Source organism: Pteropus medius, unplaced genomic scaffold (assembly GCF_902729225.1).
Source record: "Pteropus medius unplaced genomic scaffold, Ma_sr-lr_union100, whole genome shotgun sequence".
Classification (NCBI taxonomy): domain Eukaryota; kingdom Metazoa; phylum Chordata; class Mammalia; order Chiroptera; family Pteropodidae; genus Pteropus; species Pteropus medius.
In genome coordinates this window covers 20,048,698-20,074,014 of record NW_024342473.1, presented here as the reverse complement: position 1 = coordinate 20,074,014, position 25,317 = coordinate 20,048,698, and the positions used below count along the sequence as shown (strand labels likewise).

Sequence of the window (25,317 nt, the reverse complement as noted above, 5' to 3'; positions counted from 1 at the left end):
GGAGAAGGCAAAGCAGGGACTGGATTGCAGGGTAGTTAACAAGACTATGTGCTCTCCTGAAGGTTAATACTCGCTTCTAGAGACATTGCTTCTGGAGTTTCAAAGGTGTGTTAACCTAGATGCACAAGAATAGACAGGGTTGACTAAAAATCTATCGATATAGGCTGGGGGCATGACTACTCACCATGACCTGCCCAGTTAGGAATTTATGATCAGTTTACTTTTTTGTAAGACTAAGGTACCTCTCACATTGTTCAAAGATCATTTTATTTATAAACTTTAGTTTCTGGAATGGGAGTCTAGCAAATAATTTTAAAATGTAATCTTATCTAATATTTATTTTATTAATTTAGATACACATGTATACTTAAAAGTAGATATATACATATTCTTTAATTTTAAAATGGCAATGGAAAAATTATATCAACTGGGAAATCTTTAAAAAGTTTCATATTTCACCAGAGCAATATACATAACTATAGCTTTAAGCTTTAAAATGGACTATTTTTTACTATTTTTGTTGGCTCAACAAACCCATATGAATATAGTGTTAAATAAGAGCGAATTCATACAAATACTAAAAAGACAAAGAAGTTCTTTGGCTAAACCCGTCTTTTGCTACCAACTCAAAATATAGTAACACTCCATCAGTGTTAGCTTGTTAAGAGAAACTTTGTACCTGGTGGTGCTGCTGCCATTACAGTGAGAGCTGCCATTGACTTGGTGCCTATATAATGGCTTTTTACAAGGAAGCGGGCTAATTCCAAGACTGTGTCAAATGGCTGGCTTAACACTTTCTGGGCCCACTCACACACAAGACGGCATGCAGAAGAGATAACTTCCTCATCAATATTTTGAAGCTGCCCAGAAGGTTCAGCTCCTTCCAACTAAAAAGAAGAAGGAAAAGTTAATTTTAAAAGAAAGCTCAGAGAAATTAAGCTAAAGCACATTCAGAATATGTATTCTTTTAAAAATATATTTATATTTTTTAAAATTAAAATTATTGAGGTGACATTAATAAAATCAAATAAGTTTCAAGTGTACAATTCAAATATATATACAGTGCATTGTGTGTTCACCACCCAAAGTTAGATTTCCTTCTGTCACCAAATATTTGACCCCTTTAACCCCTATTTCCCTCCCCACTCCTCCTCTTCCTTCTGGTAACCACTAATCCACTGTCCATGTCCCCGAGTCTCTGTTTGTCATGTTTCTTTGTTGCTTTCAGCTTTATATCCAACATGAGTGAAATAATATGATTTTCAACTTTTTCTGTTTGACTTATTTCACTTAACGTGATATGTTATTCGTAATTAGAAGATACAATCTTAATCTGTCAGGTCAAAGTATCATGAAGTGACCCGATATCAGGCATAAAAGAACCTTGCAAATAAAAGGCCTATGCCTATACCCATCAGTACAAAGCCATCAGCAGCAGCATTGTGAACATACCATTTAAATGGTTGTTCAACAATATATGAATACCAAGATCTTCTGAATGTTTCTAAAAACCTTTTTGGACATAAATAAACTATGACACTAGCCATATTTTCTCTTCTGAAAACATTTATAATGTACCTATTAAACTAAACTTAACTTTTCCTCTCAACTAAAAATATTATAGATATATTATAGATATATTTACAAAACAGTAAGTTTAGACTTACCTTTGTTCCTCCTAATTTCAGAAATTGTGTTGACGTAAGTCACATACACTAACATTTTCCAGCCACTGTAGAATTTTTTGTCTCATTTATTTCATAAAAGGCAGAGTTCCTGGTGTCTGGTTTATCCCAATGAGACTATATACTGTATGCATGTCAATGCTGATATTAAAGTACACTTTTAACTTATTAAAAAGACAAGACAGAATTCTTACCCCGTCTCCAGTTTTGTGAAAGTCAAGGTTGGGCAGTGTTGGCATATGAACAAAAGCTTTTTTTCTTAGTCCACTGTAGCAATATGTAATAAACAGTTAAGGTCTAAAGTTTCTAAATTAAATGAACTGCTTATATAATTAGCACTTGAAAAGTAACCACATACGAAATAAAAAATAAAATCAGCGTGAAACAACATCTACTTTATGAGTTCGTCAGTAAGAGAAACCTTAGTATTATCAACTCAGGATTTTTACTCTTTTGAAACTGGAACAGACTTTGTAGAATGATACTGTCTTAAATGAAACAAAATGATTCTCGTCTGTTATAAATTTAATGAATAAATGTTTCTAATAGGCTGTGCCAGTCACCAGTAACAAACAGGTCAGAAGGAAAGGAATATTCAGATGGAAACCTGGCACAGAGAAGGGAAACTTTAGCCCAGGGCAGTGGGACAAAAACAACTCTTAAGAGTGTCACAAGGGCTTTAACCTTTTCGTTGCTCTTTTTCCACTGAAACGCACAGGATTATCACCTGTAACATGCCAAAGACACATCAAGACATTTTGTTTGTACTCAGGAAACAAGGACAGGTCATGTAACAAGTGGTTAAACAACACCTGGAAGCATTTTTAGAAAAGCAGTCTTCCATCTTCCCCCATCTCTCCTCTCCTCCATGGCAGAGAATTTTTATGCTGTGAAAAAGGCCAGGAGCTAAGGATAGAGAAATGAAGTATTTCTAATAGGATACAGAGATCCTCTATTTTACAATCTTCTTCCGAGAACTTTAATAAATTCTTAATTTTCATTTCCTTACTTCTGTTTGTTCCTAAGTATTTCTCCATCACAAGAGGGACCTTTTCTATGCCCTGGCTTTAAATTTAATACTGGCTTTAAACAGCTGGCTGAAAAACACTTTAAAGAGAACACGAATCTTCCAGTACGAGTTCTGCAAGAAATTTTTTTTTTTGAATGTTGTATATTTTGCTAAAGAGATCCCTATTTTTCTAAATAAGAAGAAAGAAAGAAAATAAGCTAACATTTTTCTCTGCTTTCACCGATAATTTACAGTTGCTGCACTGTGGGGCTTGCCTCAGTAATCCTAGTGTTAAAGAAAAGGAGATCGGACCATTAAGAACACATTACAGTGACAGAATAAGATGAAATCTATCACAATCCTAATAACCACCATTAGTTATTTCTCTTGCAGTTTGATAGGTAGCTGGGAAAAAAACATTTAAAGTTATTCTACTAAGTACGTTTGAGTTCTTTATATTTATTGATTTAAATGTATTTCTAAATATAGTTGCTGGTTGAACTACAACAGCAGATGTTCTGTGATAAGTGATAACTTAAAGAGGTTACTAAAAACCATTCTGGTAAAGGATATTTTGATTTGCCTCTTGTGCCCAGACGACGTGCCTTCATATTTGGAAATACATTTTTCATGATCTTTCCAAAGTCAGCAGCACTGAGTGGATGGTAACCAAGATTGTCACAGTAGCTCCTGAAAAAGAAGGAGAGACCAACTTAGAGAGCAACGAAGCTCAGAATTATATAGCACAGTGCTATTTCAATACAATTTGATCCTTTTGACAAAGTGAAAAACACATCATCAAGCCATTCACAGTTTTCACTGATATATGACTACTCTCAGGTTTGGTTACCTTGTTTCATCCTCAGGGTATACAGTAGAGCTGCTTTCAATAGCATTCAAGAAACTCACAATAAGAAATGGTGGTATGAAGTTTTCCAACTACAATCCAACCAAGCACTCTGAAATAAGTATATCCAGATCAAGCAGGGGAGCTACAAGTTCCCACATATATATCAAGCTCACATACTGAGATCATTTCCAATGTGAACATTACATACATCAGATATTAAGAGACAAACTACACAATTTAAAATAGAAACATGATATATTAGAACTAAAAGAGACCTTAGAGATGATCTGTACCAATACTTTCATTTTACCTGGAAGGGAAAAAAACTAAGGCACAGAGAGAGGTTCCAAAGGTCCAATGTTTCCCCCTTGTCTCTACCACCCTTATTATTGTCAGGAAAAAAGTACATTGTAAGGCAGTGACTTCAAGTGGGACCAGAGAAACAAATCAAGTCTTAACTACTACTGGCGTTCTGTTTTTCTCTAGAAGTGCCAGAGGTAAAAGGCCAATCTCTGCTCTAACCAGTTCAGAAGCAGGTCAAGGCCAGAACTTGTTCTGGCTTCTGACACCATCCTCATAATTGGTGGACTTTGGGAAAACCACTACCTAAGAAATACCAAAGAGGAAGCTGGAGGAATTCCAATGTATTTCAATCAAATCTCCCTACTTCACTCCCATTTCAGCACCAACCAGAGCAGCTTCTTGATGAAATCATGCGGCGGAGAGCCAAAGGGAGAGACTGAGGATGAAGAAAGGAAGACAAACGACTAGAGGCCTGGTGGGCAGGGTGTAATGGTAACTGGATGTTGAGTTCTTGCAGACTGCTGAATATTCTGGCGACATTCCTGAAGTGACCCAAACACAAGAAGTTGAACTGGGGGAAGACTCAGAAGAAGGTAGGAACCCTTGAGAGTCTTAATAGAGAAAAGGGGTAGGTCTGGAGACAATGGTATTGTTCTTGATTGTGCTCTCCCTATTCCCACATCAATCCTACATACTTCTGGTGGAAGTGGAGGGTGGGTGTGTGTGGAGATGCCTAGCAAACACATTCCCAACAGTGCTGAAGGGTAGGGAGAAGGGAAAGGAGCTAGCACCTATTGAGAATCTATTCTACAGAAGTATTAGATTATATAAGTCATATTTAAATTAAGACTAAATACAATACTCCAAGTGTTTCAGTGTCAGGTTTAAGTTACAAAGTAAACGGGTGACTACTTTTGGGTGCTGACAATTCAGATGAATTGTATTAAGTCATAACCATTTTGGTAGCAACGTAAATCAGTCATCCTTATGGCTTAAACAAGAACAGAAAACAAATGTGAGGGAGGTTCCTTTGTACTTCAGGGACTAGACGTATGTTGTTTCTGGAATATAATTTTTCTTATCCTTGAAGTCCCAAATTAAATGTTATGGTTTTTGACAGGGTCTCATCTGACTACCTTATCCAAAGTGCCCTCATCTGCACATCCTCACCATACTCCCTATCAGTGTACTCTGTTTCTTTTCTCCTCACGACTTATAATTTTATATGTAACAGCCAATTTACCTGTTGTCTCCTCAATCAGAACAGTGACTCAACTCATCTTATTCTCAGCACCAGGAACAAGATTTAAGAGTCACATTAAGCCTTAATATAACATTAAGTATGTCATATTTAAAATGATAAGAACCTAAAGAAACACGGAAAAAGACACACACACAAAAAGGCAACCCCCTTCTCTCCCACCGACCCACAACCAAAACCAAGACTGCCCACTGGCTCCTATGACAGCACTGGCAGATGGGTCTAAAAAATTGATACCGAATAAAGAAAAGCAGGGCAATGAGTCTAACGAGAGACAGAATATTCATTCTGGTCTTCCTCTGCTATTTAGATTTTGATGTTTTTTCATTTTATATCAAAATTTTTTACTTTGGTAGAAGTGGCAGGTAAAAGGTTGGCAAAGTTAAGTATCAAGATGATCAATTGCCTGTCATATAGAACTAATCCTGAGTGTAATTCAGGTTGAGACCATCCGATTTCATCTGGATTTTGATTTCCTAATTATTCCACTAAAAGAGAAAAAATCATGTTTTGGAAGAATGAATATATATATATATATTTTTTACAATGACCTTATCATTAAAATACTCTTTAGTAGATAAATATAAAAGTTATCTTGTAGATAAACAGCTCAAATTATTCCTCCTGAATAAAATAGAAGGCAATGTTAAGAATAAAAATGCTTATGACTCTAAATTCTATATTTGACATCTTACATGTCAAAGAGAAAATAAAGAGAGCCTCGATTTAATTTTGTGAAATCTTAGAACTGGAAATGAGTTCAGCAGTTGTATAGTTGAACTTCCTGCCAGATGTGGAAATAGCCAGACTCCTAAATGATGGGTTACCTCAATGAGAACACCTCCTCTGGAGGGGAAGGTTCTATATTTTGAGGTAGCCTATCCAATTTTCAGTAGTTCTAATTTTTAAAGAAAAAGAATTTCATTATTAGAGTCCCTTCCCCACTGGAAAGATCTAGGTACTTAATGATTCAGTTTTTAATCTAATTAAATATTCATAGGCTATTTGTAATTTTAAAGCCAGAGCTTTACGACAAACCATAGGTCATTATAGTTTGAAGATCTTGGTTAGTTTACATATCATTTTCTTGCTTTATAACTAACTGAAGGTTGATCAAGCAAGATATGGTGCCAATTAACACCTAATAGCATCAGATTATATTTATATAAGACTCAAAATAAGAGAAGAAACAGAGAATGTTCTGTTCACAGGATAATAAACACTCTAATACCATTCTTAAAATGAGATCATTTGTTTTTCTTCTCACTTTTTTTTAAAGTTGCTTTTAAAACTTTGAAACTAAGCCTCACATTCAAAATGACCGTCAATGCCACTCAAAATCCTTGCTGGCAAGTCAATCTTAAATGTTTAGTCATACTATTTAGAAATTAATTATATAAATTAAAGGTATACATTGTTTAAAGTTACAAAAATATGAACAAAAATCATAAAAGACAAGTGGCAAAATGGAGTCCAAGGATATCTATACAAATCTGGACGTTTTTTGAGTGCTTTGTATGCATTACATTATTTAATCCTCATATTTTTTTTTCCTTGCAGAGTTGTTTTTATACTCGTTTTTATACTCCCTTTGAGACATTAAGTTTCAAACCATTACACAAGAGTTCTTATTTTCTTATAGGTATAAAAAATGGTCTCAACATTTTTTTTTGAAACATGCAAACATATTTCACTGTAAAGTATATGCCCATTATTTATAGTGCCTAAATTCAATAAATGCCAGTTGATGAGGATTGTGATAAGTAGTCCCTAAAATGCACTTAAGCTGTCTCATAATAATAGCACATTACTACATAAAGTGATACAAAGAATGATCTACACTACCACACAGAAAATCAAAGAAAACATCATTACATGTACATGTGTATAAAATGTTATAAAATTTACCTACTTTAATTTAAAGAACATACTTTTAATTTGTGTAGGAAAAAATTACATTCTTGGCCGTGGAATCCAACAATTCATGGCATACTACATTTCTGTCTTAATGAATGATTTCATGATCTATACTGTTTATTTTTTTAAACCTTTGAATCCCTTCACCAGTATCTCCCAACTCCCAAATCCCCATCTCTGGCAATTACCAATCTGTTCTCTGTGTCTATGTTTTTTGTTTTTGTTTTTTTTTAAAGATTCCACATATAAGTGAGATCATACAGTATTCGTCTTTGTTTGACTTACTTCATCTAGCATAATATCCTTGAAGTCCATCTATGTTGTCACAAATAGGATTTCATTCTTTATTATGGCTGAATAATATTCCATTGTATATACACACACCACAATTTCTTTATATTCATCCACTGATGGATACTTACACTGGTACCAGTCCATGGCCTCTCAGGAACAGGGCTGCACATGAGGAGGCGGGTGGTGTGTGAGCGAGTGAAGCTTTAACTGTATTTGTAGCTGTTCCCCAGGGCTCGCATCACTACTTCAGTTCTACCTCAGATCATCAGGCACTAGATTCTCATAGAAGCACCGGTCCCTGGTGCTAAAAAGACTGGAGACCACTGACTTCTTTGTCTGTTTTTATGATAACACCATATTATTTAAATTACTATTGTTCTGTAATAGAGTTTGAAATCAGAGAATGTGATGCCTCCGGCTTTCTACTTCTAAAGACTGCTTCAACTACGAGGCGTCTTTTGTGGTTCCAGACAAATTTTAGGATTCTTTGTTCTATACTGTTCTATTTGTTTCTTGAGGTAGGCATTTATAAACTTCCCTCTTGGCACTGCTTTTGCTGCATCCCATAAATTTTGGTGTTATTTTCCATTTTCATTTGTCTCAAGGTAAATTTTGATTTCCCTATTGATTTCTTCTTTGATCCACAGTAGCATGTTGTTTAATCACACATACTTGTGAATTTTCCAGTTTTCCTCATGTAATTCACTTCCAGTTTCATACCACTGTGGTCAGAAAAGATATCTAATTTCAATCCTCTTAAATTTATTAAGACTTGCTTTGTGGTCTAACATGACCAATCCTGAAAAATGTTCCATATGCACTTGAGAAGAATGTACATTCTGTTGCTTTTTATGGAATGTTCTGTATATATGTGAATTTCATCTGGTCTAACGTTGTTTAAGGCCGATGTCTCCTCATTGATTTTTTTGTCTGGATGATCTATCCATTGATGTAAGTGGGGTATTATTACAGTGCCCTACTGTTATTGTATTGCTGTCTACTTCTTCCTTTAAGTCTGTTAGTATTTGCTTTATATATTCAGAAGCTCCTATGTTGTGTACCAATATTTACAGATGTTATATCCTCTTGTTGGACTGACCCCTTTATCATTATGTAATGCGCTCCTTTGTCTCTTATTGCACTTTGTTCTAAAGCTGATTTTGTCTGATATAAGTATAGCTACCCTAACTTTCTTTTGATTTCCTGTTGCATAGAATATCTTTTTCTATCCCTTTACTTTCAGTCTATGTGTGTCCTTATATCTAAAGTGAGACTCTTTTAGCTAGCATATAAATCATCTTATTTTTTTTATCCTTTTAACTGCTCTATGTTGTAGATTGCAGAATTTAGTCTATTTACATTTGAAGTAATTATTGATAGGTATGTATTTATTGCCATTTTAATTGTCTTCTGCAGTTCTTCCCTGTTTCTTCTCTTGCTCTTTTCCTTCCTCTGTGGTTTGATGACTTTCTTTTGTGGTATATTTATGTTGCTTTCTCTTTATCCTTTGTGTATTTACAGGTTTTTGCTTTGTGGTTACATAAGGCTCACAGCTATAATAGTCTATTTTAAGTTAATAAAAACAAGTTTGACTACATTGTAAAGTTCTGTTTTTATGCCACATTTCACATCTTGTATATCCCTTGATTATTGTAATCATAGTTATTTTTCCTACTTGTCTTTTTAACTTCACACTAGCTTCATAAATGATTAATCCACTACATTATATATTTGCCTTTCCAGTGAGATCTATTTTTTTCAGATGTTTTCTTTTTCCTAGTTAGCACCCTCTAATTTCAGCTTGAAGAAGTCCCTTTAACATTTCTTGTAAAGCTGATTTAGTAATGATGAACTCCTTGAGCTTTTGCTTGTCTGGAAATCTCTTTATCTCACCTTCAATTCTGAATGATAATTCTGCCAAGTAGAGTATTCTTGGAGATTTTCTTTTGTCCAGCACTTTGAATATACCATGCCACTCTCTGGCCTACAAAGTTTCTGCTGACAAATCTGCTGACAGTCTTATGGAGATTCCGTTGTATGTAACATGTCTTTTTTCCCTTGTGGCTTTCAGGTTTTCTTCTAACTTTTGACATTTTAATGTGTCTTGATGTGTCATTACGGGTTCTCATTTGGAACATTCTAGGCTTCCTCGATCAGGATGTCTGTGTCTTTCCTCATGTTAGGGGAGTTTTCAGCCATTACACTTCGTCAAAGAAATAATCTTCACTTTTCTCTCTCTTTCTCCTTCTGGGAGCCCTATAATGTGAATGTTAGTTTGTGTGATGTGTCCCTTAAGTATCTTAAGCTATCTTCACTTTTTCTTCAATCTTTTTTTTCTATTTTCTGCTCGATCAGGTCAAGTTCCACTGCCTTGTCTTCAAGTTTGCTGATCCTTTCTTCTACTTCATCTAATCCAATGTTGAACCCCTCTAGTGTATTTTTTTCAGTTCAGTTATTGCATTTTTCAGCCCCGTGACTTATATTTGGTACTTTCTTTTACTTTCTATCTCTTTATTGACATTCTCACTGTGTCCATCCATTCTTTTCCAGCATTCAATGAACATCTTTATGACTATTACTTTGAACTCTTTATCAAGTAAATTAGTTATCTCTGTTTCATAAAAGTTTTTTTCTGAGGTTTTATCTTGTATTTTCATTTGGAACATATTCTTGTCTCTTTGTTTTGTTCTACTCTCTGTTTCTATGCAGTATGTGAAACAACCACCTCTTCCAGTCTTCAAGGAGTGGCCTTGTATAGGAGACAAACCTTGTCTTTCAACCCTGCCCAATCTCTTGGTTGTCTCTCAAACTGTTGGGCTTGTTCATGCAGCTTATTATATTTTTAACAGTTTCTAGTATGTGCCAAGACCTGTCAATGTCCCAAAGGGGAGGATCTCAGCACCTAGACTCAGACTGACTAGAAGTTAGACTCTCAGGCAACAGCCTTAAATTAGTATGTAAATAATACAGTACTGTGGGACTGAAAGCATAAGCCCCACTAGCCACCAGGGCCATGCATCCTGGAGGTGTCCTCTGGGTGGCAGTTAACAAAACTGAAGGATCCTGATGAGTGTATAAGCTCTCTTCTGAGAAATATCAGCAAGCTGGAGCAAGGTAGAGCTCCAAGATAGCATCCACAGCCTTCATTCCTTAAGAGCAGCTCTGTAGGCCACAAGATGTACGCCAATTTTGAAGCCCGTCCCTTAGGCCAAAGTTCCAGGACAAGCAAAGAGGCTTCCTTCACAGAAAGACTGGGGGTGTACACCAGTCTACTTGAAGGGTGGTAGCCTGCCAAAAATTGTCCGACTGCCACTGTCCTGTGGAACCCAGGAATGTAAGCACCACTGGCCAACAAAGCCAGATGACTAAGGGCATGTTCCTGGGCCACATCTGTAAAAATCAGGGTGCAAGACACATGTAAGGCTCCCCTCTGGGAGACTCTAGTGCTCTGGAGCAAGGCAAAGGGAGAGGTTGAAGATAGCATCTACCCTCCAAGGTCCCTGGAAAGGGTTTCTAGATGTGTGTTTAATTAGAAGCTTGTCCCTCAGGCTGCAGCCATGATAATTAGCTAATAGATCTCCTTCAAAGAAAGATCAAATTCCTGGGTCTGCTGTCTGTTGCTGTGCTCTGGGGGGTGGTAACTGTTTAAGTAACAGTTGTCAGTAACAGTTGGCGAGGGGGCGGGTGGCGGGGGGAGGCAGGGACAAGGAGGCAACGGCACCAATGTGAGCCCCACCAGCCACCTAACCCCTGTGATGTAAAGGTGTTCCCTGGTAGCAGCTACAAAAATCAGGGCACCAGACACAAATATAAGCTCCTTTCTGGGTGACTTCTGTTAAAGTCCTATGGGACTGGAATGCAAGCCCCCAGAGCTAGGTGATCAAGGGGTGCTATGGGTGGTATTCAAAAAAATCAGGACACCAGACATGTGTAAAAGCTCCCTTCTGGGAGATACTGGTGTTTTGATGCATAGCAAAGACAGAGAACGAAGATGGCACTTGCTAGTCTTCATCCCTAGAGAGAGTTCCAGCAGGGTCCTAGACATGCGTGTTAAACTAGACACCTGCCCCTCACGGTGATGCTTACTAATATAAGAGAACAATCAGCTGCCTCTGAGCTGACCCAGGGTGGATGAACCCGAGCATACCGGCCCTTTAAGAGCCATTTCTCAGATCGACTACAGTCCCATGTGTCTCAAGACATAAGCCTGTTGTTTTTCAAAATTAGATATTTTAGAGGCTTGTCTCTCAGGTGCAGGTCTTAAAAGTTGGGGTATCCAATGTGCAGTGTGAACCCTTTGTTCCTCACAGAGAAGCTCCAAGTTCTGAGTTCCCTCCCAACTGTGAGTCACCACACTACGGGTGGGGTTTATGGCAGGACCCAATCCTATCCTCTCCTACCCACTTCAATGCAGTTTTCTTCTTGTTTCCATGATGTGCAGTTGTCACTCAGCCAGGCTTTAGGTTTTTCAGAGAGGAAATTGTTCCATTTGTAGCTGCAGACTCTGTCCAAGGGAGGAGATGAGTTCCGGATCTTCCTATACCACCATCTTGAACCTAGGTATTTTTATTATACACATTTTATAGAGGAGGAACTTGCACAGAGAGGTGAATCTCTAGAAATATTTTGGTCATCCAGCCTAACCCACTCATTTTATAGATGAGAAACTTTTATTGCTTAGTGACTATATGCTTGAAAAGCAATCACTAATTTTTTTCCTAGTATTTATAAATAGAATAACTTATGACAAATCATTAATTTTTACCTTTTCTTACTAAGATCTACACTATTACTTTGGTGAGTTTTAACATTCATGTATTACGGATGACAGTGAAAGATAAGGGAATTTAAGGAGGTCACAAAGAGATAGTAGAAGTATATTCCCTTTAAAGTATTAATAAACAACACACTTGCTAGGTTATCTGGAAGACAAATGAGGTAAAAGTAATATGGTCAAACATCTAATTAGCTTGAGCCTTTGAAAGTGGAACAGTTGTTGAAATCCTCCAATATTTTTAAGGTGCTATTAGATCCTGAGACACTGGAGAGAAAACTCTTTAAAAGTACCTGACCTTGATCATAAACAGATATGATTTTTCTTATTGTTCCATGTACTGGGCAGGACAATGATACACAGCTGATTCTGAGGCATGGCTAAAGTCCACTGAGCTTTGGCATTTGGCAGGAACACTCAAAAAACAATGCAGAAGTGCACAGTGTAATGTACATGATAGTTTATTATTCCCGAGGACAGAACACCTAGAAAAGCACTGCATAAATGTGTTGGTTACTTATAGTGTCTTCTAGCATAGGTTCTAGAGAGAAATTTAGAGTTGTTAGTAGTACTATTAACTCAAGCTCAGAATAAGATCAAATATCATCTTTAAACTTTAGGGGATTAAATCTTATTTTTGCGGTAACTACATAATGAACAATATATCTGAAAGATTACTTCGTTTGAAGTCAACAAAATTAATTTAAAGAGTAAAATTATCATATATATATTAAACAGATAATCATGTATGACCTTATTAACCAGGTTTTTCTTTCCAACTTGCCTTTCATTTTTCATGGGATTATTAACTAAAATTCAGTCATGGTGAATTATCATTGTCATGTCGAAGATCTTATCCTGAAGTTTATAAATTACTAATAAAAGAACACACACTTTAAGGGTAGTTATTTGAAGAACTAATAGTTCTTCAAATTGGTAATACATACAGCTATAATATAAACAATATGACATTCTTCTACAAACTATGTCAGCAGAAAATGATGAGTGATATATATTTACCTGCCTTTAATGATTATATAAGAGAGAAAAACAAAGACTTAGATTCTTCACAAAACAGGATATCCAATAGGCAAAAACAAAAAACAAACAGAAAAATTCTAGTGATCAAGGAAATGCAAATCAAAACCCAAATGGGAAAAAACCTAATGTCCATAGAATAGAGTAGACAAAGAAATTGTGGTATATAGTTAAAAATAGTACACTAAACAGCAGTTTAAATGAATAAAACAAAACTGCACAAAACAAAATGCATGACTCTTACAAACATAATGTTAAGTAAAAAAGAACCCAGATACCAAATTGTTGTGTAATTTTTTTAATATAATATTCAAAAATAAGCAAAGCTAATTTGTAGTGTCAGAAGCCAGGACAGCAGTTACTTTGGGAAGGGGCATGGTGGAGGTGGTGGAAAGGGTGGTGATGAGAAGAGGTCACAAAGGGCGCTCTGGGGTGATGGGATGCTCAGTTTCTTGATCTGGATGCTAGTAACATTGAGTATACTTGCTTTGTGAAAATTTAACAAGTTTTAACTTCTCTGTGTGCATACTATACCTCAATAAAAGATACACAAAGGTGCCATGCAATCACAGAGAAGGGAGGATTAATTTTAACTTAGATAATTAAGGGTATGATGACATATGGAGAAAGTGGATTTAAACTGGGCTTTAGAAAACAAGTAGATTTAATCATATAGGCGTTAGGGTGAGAAGGGGGTGAGGCATATCTATTTCCTGTGGAGGAAAGAGTGTGAATAAAAACTGAGAAGAGTAGCATATGCAATTCAAAATAGCTAAGGTATAGAATGAACGGTGGGCAAAGAAGGGAGAAGTAAGGTTTTTATAAAATAAGGTTTATACCAAGCAAGGCCAGTATGTTGGACTATGGAACCATGAATGTGAATAATAATTGTTGCAATATGTTGAAGGCTTATTATGTTCTAGGCACTGTGATAAATATATTACATATATAGTTTTATGCCTTAATAAAAACAGTATGGTATTTTTACATTTTACAAAGGGATACAAAGCAAACTGACACTAAAGGTTAAGGATCTGCCTATGGCCACAAACCCCAGCACATGTCTAAATTAGGACTCAGACTTAGGTATGACTAGTTCAAAAGTCCAATCTTTCTCTACTGTATATCTCTGCCTCCCTTTGAAAAATAAAAGTCTTTGGACTTTACTCTGTAGTAATGGAAAATATAAAATATAATTTGGAAGGAGTCTTTTTCATAGTTTATGCTTCTTATAAACTTTTTAAAAATCTTTGTAGAGGTTTTCATCTTTCAGGCTGAACAGTTTTTACTTCTCATGATTAAAATGACCACTCCATTTGCTAGATCATTTCAGTTAATTTTTCAATGCAATATAGTAGTTAGAACTGTACATAACATTTCTGGTCCTTTAACATTCATGGATTTCAATTTTACAGTTCTGGTGACATTAATGAAAACTGTATAGTAAGGACCACTCTAACTTACTTCTCCAAAAGACAATAAAAAAACTGGCAAAGATGGTCAATATCAACTTCAGAACTCTGGAAATTAACCCAAGGCTTACAGAAACTGGTGAGCATTTATCCAAGAAATACGACTATTTTTAAATAAGAAATGCTTTGTATTATTTTAACTTGCCCTCAATCTCTAGCAGTAGCACTGAAAAATAACAGCCCATATTACTAGTTCAGCCTGGTAGTCATCATATATATAAACATAACACAGCTGGAGCATTCTCAAAGCCTCATCCCAAAGAATTGTCCTTATTTGTCTTGTGTGGTAGATTTTATGGAAGACTCCACCTACAGTCTATCTGACCTTCCATGTAACTTGTGCACTGAGAAATACTTTCTCCCTTGCAGGGTACGGCAGGGAAGTTGTTAAAAAGAATTATAGGCAAGTGTCTTAACTGCATGGCTGCCTGAGACAGTATATATAACAGTTGGGGCAAACAACAGACTAACCAAAAAGCTTAAAAGAAAAAGCTGGGTAATACGATGTCCACAGAAGTTTTGAAAAACTGACATATTCCTAGGAATTGAAAAGGCCACGCACATGCAAAAAGCTATGTACATTTCGAGAACTGAGAAGGCCCTAAACTCTCACTGCTGGCTAAATGTGAGGCTCTATATAAAAGCCGGAAGTGAAGGTTAATGAAGGGTTTTCAACTGCTTGGCTGAGGGTTTATGGTGTACCCCAACACACACACATACACAGAGCCCTTTAACATATTAATCGGCTCAAGATGTTTAAGGAAATCTTTGTCCAAGCAATAGCTGAACCATAAACTAACCGAGTAGAGGGTCCAATGGCTAGAAAATCATTCAGGCTTAGATGACACGATGCTAAACGGTAACTCAATTCACATGAACAAATAAAGAGCACCGGTAAATGTAGCTACACAGGTAAATATAAAATACAATCCAAGTGTACTTTTGGCTTGTAATTCCTTTATTCTATCTGATCTAAAAGACAGTTGCATAAAGCACCAAATGTAAATATGTCAAGTTGATGAGTCATAATGCATAAAAATGAATGGGGATGAGGGTGAGAACAGATATAGATATAAATATAAAAATTAAAGTGTTAACTAATTTCCAGGACAATCACAGAAGAAAATAAATTTTAAAATATACATAGTAAAATAAACAAGTAAATTAAAATAGTTCAATAGAAAAGACCTATTTGACGCAAAAGAAGTCAGTAATGGGGGAACTGAGGAATAAAAACAGACATAAGACATATAGCAAATGTAAATCCTCTCTTATCAGTAATTACATTAAATGTAAATAGCTTATATTACCCATTAAAAGATAGGGATAGGCACAATAGATTTAGAACAAAATATGATCAAACTATATGTCATCTACATAGCACATATATATATTTTTAGATTTAAAGACACAAATAGGTTGAAACTAAAAGATACAGCATATCAAAAGCAACCAAAAGAGAAGTGAAATGCCTATGCTAATAACATAGAAAAAGACTTTAAGATCAAAATTGTTACTAGAGACAAAGAAAAACATCATTTCATGATAAAAGGTCAATCCATCACGAAGATAAAACAATTATAACCTATTATGCACCTAACAACAGAGCTCTAAAATACATTTTAAAAAACTGGACAGAATTGAAGAGAAGAGAAATAGATAATTTGATAATAATAACTGGAGATTTCAATACTACACTTTCAATACTACACTTTCAATAATGGAGAGAACTAAGTAGAAGATAAATAAGGAAACACAAGACATAAAATAACAGTATAAATCCACTAGATAACGGGTATCTATAGAACACTCTACCACCTAGCAACAGAAGAATAATACATTCTTCTCAAGTGCACATGGAATATTCTCCAGGACAGATCATATGTTAGGCCATAAAACAACTCTCAGTACATTTAAAGGGAAGGAAATTATACAAGGCATTTTCACCAACCATAAAGAAATAAATGGAATTAGAAATCAAGAAACTGAAGGAAATGGGATATTTGCAAATACATGGAAATTATGAGTCAAAGAAGAAATTGTAAAAGAAATTAGAAAATACTTTGAGATGAATAAAAATGAAAGAATAACATATCAAAACTTATGGAATGTAGTGAAAACAGGCTTAGAGGAAAATTTATAGCTTTATATGACATTAAAAAAAGGTCTCAAATGAATAACTTAATCTTCCCTGTTAAGAAACCAGAAAAATAAGAGGAAACCAAACCCAAAGCAGGCAGAAGAGAACAATAAGTCAAGGAAATAGGGAATAGAAAAAAATGAACAAATCCAAAAAATTGATTCTTTGAAAAGATCAATAAAACTGGTAAAACTTTAGGTAAACTGACCAAGTTTTTTTTTTAAAGACTCAACTAAAATCAAGAATGAAAGTGTGACATTATTACAAACCATTCAGAAATGAGACTATAAGAGAATACTATTAAAAATGTAAGCCAATAAATTGGATAACCTAAAGAGATTGAGTTAGTCATTTAAGAAGTACCCAAAAAGAAAAGCCCATGCCTAGATGGCTTCACTGGTGATTTCTACCAGTTCAAGATTAATACCAATCCTTTATAAAGTCTTTCATAAAAACAGAAGAAAGACTATTTCCAAACTCATTCTGTAAAGCCAACCATACCCTGATTCCAAAACCAGACAGACATCACAAGAAAGAAAAATACAGACCAATATTCCTTATGAATATGTCTGTAAAAATCCTTAACAATACTAGCAAACCAAGTCTATCAACATAAAGGATAATACATCATGACCAAATATGATTTATCTGAGGAATACAAAATGGGTTCAACATATAAAATCAATCAATAATATAATACTAATGAATATTAATTGCATAAGAAAAAAATCTGATATGATGGATCTCAATAGATGCAGAAATAGCACTTGACAAACTTCACCAATCAACAATCTGGTAATAGAATGCAAGTTTCTAAACCTGATAGAGGTGATCTATGGAAAACCTACAGCTAATATTATACTTAATGGTGAAACACTGTAAGCTCCCTCCTTCAAATCGGACAAAAGACAAGGATGTCTGCTGTCACCGATTCTATTCAACATTGTACTGCAGAGTCCAGCCAGGACAATTAGGCAAGAAAATGGCATAAGAGCCAGATTAGAAAGAGGAAGAGGTAAAACTATCCCTACTTTCAGATGACATATTATATATAGACAATCATAAGAAATGCACTAAAAAACTATTACTAGAGCTAATACACTCATTCAGCAAGATTGCAGGATAAAGATCAATATATGGTCATGTGCATCTTAAGTATGGAAATATGTTCTGAGTAATGTGCTGTTAGGCGATTGTCGTGTGAACATTGTAGATGGTAGCACTAACATAAACCTAAATAGTACAGCATACTACTATAATTGTATTTGCTATAATTTTATATGACTGGCACTATATTAGGTTTATTTACACCAGCATTATCACCATAAACACGTGAGTAATGTGTTGCATTACCACATTAGGACAGCTGCGATGTCACTAAGCGATGGCAATTTTTCAGCTCCATTATAATCTTATGGGATTGCCATCAAATATGTGGTCTGTTGTTGACCAAAACATTATGCATAAAAATCAGTCTTATTTCTAGCAGACTAGCAACAATCAAAAATGAAACTTACAAATAACTCCATTTACACTATTACAAAAAAAAAGCCCTAGAAATATGCTTAACAAAAGTAGTACAAGATATGTACATGAAAACTACAAAACATCCTTGAAAAAAATTAAGGACCTAAGTAAATGGAAATACATTCCAAATTCATGGATTAGAAGAAGTAATATTATAAGCTGGCAATACCACCAAATTTATCTACAGATTTAATGCAATCAATGAAAATTCTTCTGTCTTCCGTATAGAAATTGACAAGTTGATGCTAAAATATATATGGAAATTCAAGGGATCCAGAAGAGTCAAAAGAATGAATTTAGAAGACTCACACTTCCCAATTACAAAACTTACTACAAAACCAAAATAATCAAGACTGTGTAATATTAGCCTAGAGAAAGACATATAGAGCAATGGAACAGAATTCCGAATCTAGAAGTAAGCCCATACATCTGTGGTCAACTAATGTCTTTTCAACAGATGATGCTGAGACAATTGTATATCCATGTGAAAAAGAATGATACTGGGTACCTCTTCACATTATATACAAAAATTAAATAAAATGCAAAGACCCAAATGTATGAGCTAAACTATGAAACTCTTAGAAGGAAACATAGTGTAAATCTGCATGACTTGATTAGGCAATAGTTTCTTAGGTATGATACCTAAAAGCACAAGCAACCAAAGAAAAAATAAACTGAATTTTGTCAAAATGAAACCTTTTGTTCATCAGAGGACACTATCAAAAAATGAGGACAGCACACAGGGTGGGAGAAATATTTGCAAGTCATAATATATCTATTAAGGATCTAGTATACCGAATGAATAAAACACTTGGAACTAACAAGACGAATAACAATTAGAAATAGGAAAAGAATTTGAATCAATATTTCTCCCCCCAAAATATACAAATGGCCGGTCATCAGAGAAATGCATATTAAAACCACTAGCTACTACTTCACATGTACTAGAATGGCCATAATAAAAAAGACAAATGTTGGTGATGATATGGAGAATTGCAATCCTAATTTTTTGGTGGGAATGTAAAATGGTGTGACTATTTTAGAAAACAGTCTGGAAACTTCTCAAAAAGTTGACCACAGACAGACCATATGACCCAGCAATTCTACACCTTGGTTTATGCCCAAGAGAAGTGAAAACCCATGCCCATATGAAAACTTAGACAAATGTTCATAGTAGCATTATTGATAATACCGAAAGTGGAAACAACTCAAATGTTCACTAACTGATGAACAGATAAACAAAATGTGGTAATTCATACAATGCAATATCATTTGGCCATAAAAAGAAATGAAGTTACTATTATATGATACAACATAAACTCTGAAATCATGTTAAGTAAAGAAGACATATAATGTATGATCCCTCTTAAATGAAATGTCCAGAATAGGCAAATTCACACAGGCAAAAAGTAGATTTATTTGTTGCTAGGGCCGGGAAGGAAGAATGGGTAGTGACTGCTAATGGATATGGGAGTTTGGGAAAGTAACGAAAATATTTTGGCATTAGTGGTGACTGATGCACGACCTTGTAAATATACTAAAGACCACTGAGTTGTACAATTTCAAAGTGAATTTTATAATATATTATTTATACCTCAAAAGATAAAATCTAAAAATAAAAAAAATTATAGTTTTATCTATTTGTAAATAACTGCCTTAATCTATGACATGCAGTAAATTGAGATTTTTACTGATATATAAATATGAATCAAATTCTTTAAGACCAGAGAGCGAAAGGGATTCTCATTTGCTGAAACATCCATAGGTGGCTGTCCTGTGCTTTGTAGGATGTTAGTAGCACACTTAGCCTCAATGCCGTAATAGGTGCCAGTAACACACTCCAGTTGTGACAAAACCAAAACTGTCTCCAGACACTGAAAATATCCCCTGGGGGCAACACACACCTTTGGCTGATAACATGTACTCTATAAAGCAGTGGCATCAACCTTGGCTTCATGGCAGCAACACTTGATGAACTTTTAAAATTCCCAATGCCCAGCTGCACCCTACATGAATTAAATCCCAATACCAGGGGGCAGGGTGGGTGAGTGGGGTGGGAAATAAAGACTTGTTTTAAAAACTACACAGGAAATTCCAATATTTAGCTAAAGTTGAGGTCGCCTACTGTAAAGTGACAAGTTTGTTTATGTAATTTCTCCTTCTTTTCCAGGATAACTATGAACTCTCAGCAGTGGGGGATAGGTGCATTTTAGGTACACCCAGGTCATCTTTAGTCTGGCTACTAGATGAAGCAGTACTCAGGCAAGAGCTTCGAAGAGCTGGATAAGAGACTTGTCATAAACTCATTTACTTTTAGTAAACAACTTTTAAACCAACACAACTCAACTTTTAACCAAGTATTTAGTAATTCAACAGTACTGCTGTTGATAGAGGGTGGACTGCCCTGGAGAGAGAATAGTGGGTGGTGGACAGGAGGAAAAGTAAATAAGAAATGTGTTCCCAAAGACATGCAGGGATTTTATATCTTGACTGCTTGATTAATTTCTTCCACAGAGTTGTGGGAGAGAATCTAATGGACACAAACAATATAATTAGTAAAGCTAAAAATCTGAAGCACACATTTTAAATATTTTTACCATATTATCCCATAAAATTCATTGACTTGAATTATTAGAAAACTTAATGACCTCTACCTAAAAAATTTCAAGGAAGGCAGAATATGGTGAGGAAGTTAACACAGCTTGAGTGTATGACCCATCTCTACTGACAGAAACAGCTCAGAGATTTAAGAGTTACTCTGTGTTAGGCTTAGGATAATCATTTTAACTGTTTAGAAGTGTCTACTTGGTGCTAGGTTCCTACTGAAGAGTAATTAGTCTGGAAGACCAGAAAACTTGAGATAGTCATATAATCATATGTTATGACAATACATTTGAAAATTTGAATGAATTCCAGGAAAAACAAATGACCAAAACTGACTAATGAAGTGAAGACCTAAGCAGAAGAAAACCACAAAACACTGTCAAAGAATTACCTCCAACAAAGACTCCAGGACTAGATGGTTTTACAGTTGAATTCTTTAAAACTTTCAAGAACAAATTAGTCTCATGCTATATAAACTGTTTCAGAGCACAGAAAATTAGGGAAAGAGTTCCAATTCATTTACAAAGCTGGCCTAACCCTGATAGCAAAACCTGACAAAGCATAAAAAAAGAAAATCACAAACCAAATTCACTTATGGATATAGATGGAAAGTTCCTAAATAATGTACTTGAAAATAGAAATCAATAATAGTATGCTGCAAGATTACACATTTTGATAGGAAAAAGACATTCATTCTAAGAATAAAACAGTTTATATTAAGTACCTCCTTTATATATCACATCACCAGGTCAAAGTAGAAGCACTGCATAATAATGTCAAATAGATACCCAAAAAGCATTTGATGAATTTCAATATCCATTTTTCATTAAACAGCAAAAAAAGTCTTGGTCAACTATAAATGACACATCCTTAATATCAAAGAACTGTAAGTGGAAATGATGCCTAATGCTATTATTTAAAAACAGAAAGAAAATCTATTGAATGTAATAAGAGGGAGAGAATGAAGCAATATACAGGATAAACTCACCCAGAAAAGTCAAAAGAAAGAGCAGAATATTAGGATTAAACGAAGTTCAGTAAATATAAAATGTATAATAAATATAATAAAAATCTATAGCTATTCTATAAATCAAAACAAGAGTAAAACAATAGGAAAATATATATTTCATAATAAATATAGCAATAAAAGTTTCTAACGAATGTACTAACTAGAAAAATAAGTGGATTTAATTGAAGGAAAAAACCTAAAACTTCACTGAAGGGCATGAGAAAAATGCAAATTAAGAAATATACTTCTAGCTCCGAAGTGAATTTTTCTAAAACAAATTTCCATATTTAATGTATTTTCAACCAAAATTCCTTTGAGGTTTCTTTTTTTAAGTTAGAAGTTCAGAAAAGTGATTCTAAACTTCAAAAAAATTGATTGGTGTGGAAACCAAGGAAAATGTTGAAAAGAGGAATGATTAGGGAAGGCTGGTCGTATCAACTTTTAAAACATTTACTAGCTAAAATACTTAAAAATGATATAGTACTGGAATAAGAGCGAAAAATACAAAGAAAATTGAGTCCATGAGGCTGCAGAAAAAGTTACATTACCGATTAATCTTAAGAGAAAAAAAATTATTCAACAAACAAGGCTGAGATAATTGGTAAATCATTCAGAAAAAAATTAAAATTAGTCTCTTATTTTATGGCATCTACCAAAATAAAAACCAGATGGACTAAACGGTTACATGTGAAAAATGAAATAAGAAATATCTAGGAAAAATACATGTGAGTATTTAGCTGCTAGTGGCATGGGGAAGTTCTAAGCATAACAGCAATGTTACAAGCTGCAAAGAAAGTAGACAAGTCAGACTATAATTATAAAAAAATTAACTAAAATTAAATAATAAACAGCAATCTTGAAAAAATTTATATTTTAATACTTAATGTCCTTAATATATAAAGGTTCATAAACCAGCAATCCCAATTCTGATAATCTACATTAAATATATCTATAATCAAGAATGTTCACTGAAGTTATTTGCAACTGTTTCCCCATTCAAGAACTGCATAAATGGTGAGGTCAAATCTGATTAAACAATAACGAGAATACATATACGAAGAAGAAATTAGAAAAAAATATAAAGAAATAAAGAGTGGTCACTTTTGGTAGTGAGATTACTGGTGCCCATTTTCTTTTTTATACATTTATAACTATCTGCCAAAACTTTCATGATGAATATATCGCTTTTACAATTAGAAAAATAAATCCATTAATGATCATTTTCACAAACATATGTGATGATCAGAATGCAAAGGTTTCAATAAATATAAAAAGTTCACAACTGTTTATAACTTAAACTGTCAGCATGCTGAAAGCCCTTTAAGGCTTCCTAGTTCTATTAATATCTTAATTTATCATGGAAATATAGTTTAAAAAAGCCATACTGTCTTAGATTATTTCTTTGTTTTTGTTTTTCTCTAAAAGTGATTTTGATTTTAATGACTATTAAAAGGGCTGACTTTCACACAAGTACATCTAAACATCAACGCAATGAATTACACAAGGGTCCGCATGCAATAGGAATACTTTAAAATAAAGGTATTATTCATATTAATAACCTTTTTTCAATGAATATTTAGAACACAATCAGTTTAAGATTGGTCGTTCTAGGTTTTTTATTCAGGAAACCTTAAGGCACTCCGAATAGTAAGAGGACTAGTCTAAAAAGCCTTTAGAAAAGGACAAAATTTCTTTAAAAATCTTTACAGACAAGAAGTATTATTTTGTGTCTAACTAAAATCTTTCCTGTGATTTAAAACTTTGTTCTTTAAAAAAAAGTATATAGCTATACTCCGTTTTGCTTTCTTGAGACAACATAATTTAAAAACTTTTAACCAGCTATTTCCTTATACTTTGATATACTCGTTGCCTGTCTGTAGTCTATTTTTCTTATCTCTCAAGTTATTTAAATCCACATGGCAAATTATGGTTTTAGGAAATGTATAATCAAAGTTTGGAGCTCCCACATACTACAATTCTGTGGAAACACAAACATACTTTCTTCTTAGCATATGCCATGCTGCTAATATGTTACTGTGCTATGTCTCTTATAACATTCATATTATTTGTATGCATGTATACTAATTAACTGTATGTAAACACATTCATACTTTGAGCAGCTTATTTACTCACACTATGTGTAAGTCCTAGCCAACTTTATTTGTAACTACTTGCCTAACCTTTTCTACCCACTCAGTTTGATATTACTCAAATTTAATAAGTCTGCCTTCTCATGTATTCTGAACCACTCATGAAATCTGAGTTCCAGCCTTACACTCACCCCTAACTAGTTCTGAGACACTGGAAGAATCACCCAACTTCTCTGTACTTTAATGTTTTTATCTATACAACGGAGATGGGAGTGTACTAAAAGACTTACAAAATTTTTCACAATACTGAAATTTTATTATCAGTGTCAGAGATCAGACTTCCTTACAATTACTGTGAATTTTAAATTAGTGACCACTGTGGGGAAACAACAGTAAATAAAACATGTTTTGTTTTTAACTAAAATAGACTCAGACACAATAGTACTATAGCATGTACAGCACTATACTGACTGTAAGACAGGCATAGTCATTAGCATCATTCTTTCAAATTTCATGAACAGAACTAATATTTCTTTCCTACTCACATTACTATTAAGAATTTCCCTTACCTACTACCTTTGAAAACTTTAAATCACTTTTGTTAATCTCTGTTGCTCTCTACTGAATTGGAAATTAATTGCTCAAAATTGGAGCTCCCACTAACTTCAAAATGATGTTATGTTTTGGTTCTCTTTTGTTTAAGAAAACCATTTAATTTTTCTTAGTGAAAAAAATTATAAAGATTTATGGGAACCTAAGAAAACGATTTAATAGAAAACATAAAAAATACTATAGAAAAACACAACCGTGCCTCGCCCAAAGCAGGACACTTTAAGGAACATAAGGACTGCCTGAATGAGCCAGAGTCACACCCCACAAACATAGGATGCTATCTCTAATAGTGATGGCAAAGGGTTGTGTAGTGGAAGGACATCGCATCAAAAATATGTAACCAACCATCTTATTAATTCATTATGGAAATGTCATACATTAAAATTTGCCTTTTGGGAAACTAGCAAGACATCTTTGGACAACTAGTTCCTCAACATTTCCTACTTCGGATAACTTTTAGAATTTTCAAGCTGAAAAAAACCCTCACAACTCTTCAATTCCCTATTTTTACAAATGATGCAACTGGAAAAAGTAGTAGTAAAAACACTTGTCCAGGTCACCCAAGTTTAATGGCAGAATCTATTCATCCTGATCATCAAACTGAGGTTTCTTCTTTCTAGTGTCATAAGGGTTATCTCTATTTTCATTAACCTGAAGTTAGTGAAGAATTCATTATATATATATAATACATACACACACACACACACACATATATATATATATAAAATACAT

General features: G+C 34.4%; 1 protein-coding gene across 4 annotated transcripts in view; it reads right to left on the bottom strand.

Annotated features, from left to right (window-relative positions):
- The window catches only part of RFX7 (regulatory factor X7), a 112,040-nt gene that overhangs the window by 10,020 nt on the left and 76,703 nt on the right, over nt 1–25,317 (bottom strand). For all 4 annotated transcript variants that reach the window (XM_039865513.1, XM_039865516.1, XM_039865514.1 and 1 more), the window contains 3 exons: nt 3,268–3,384; nt 1,880–1,964; nt 680–887 (listed from right to left, as the gene is read on the bottom strand). In XM_039865513.1, the coding sequence (XP_039721447.1) occupies nt 680–887; nt 1,880–1,964; nt 3,268–3,384 (410 nt within the window). The remainder of the gene's footprint in view (nt 1–679; nt 888–1,879; nt 1,965–3,267; nt 3,385–25,317) is intronic.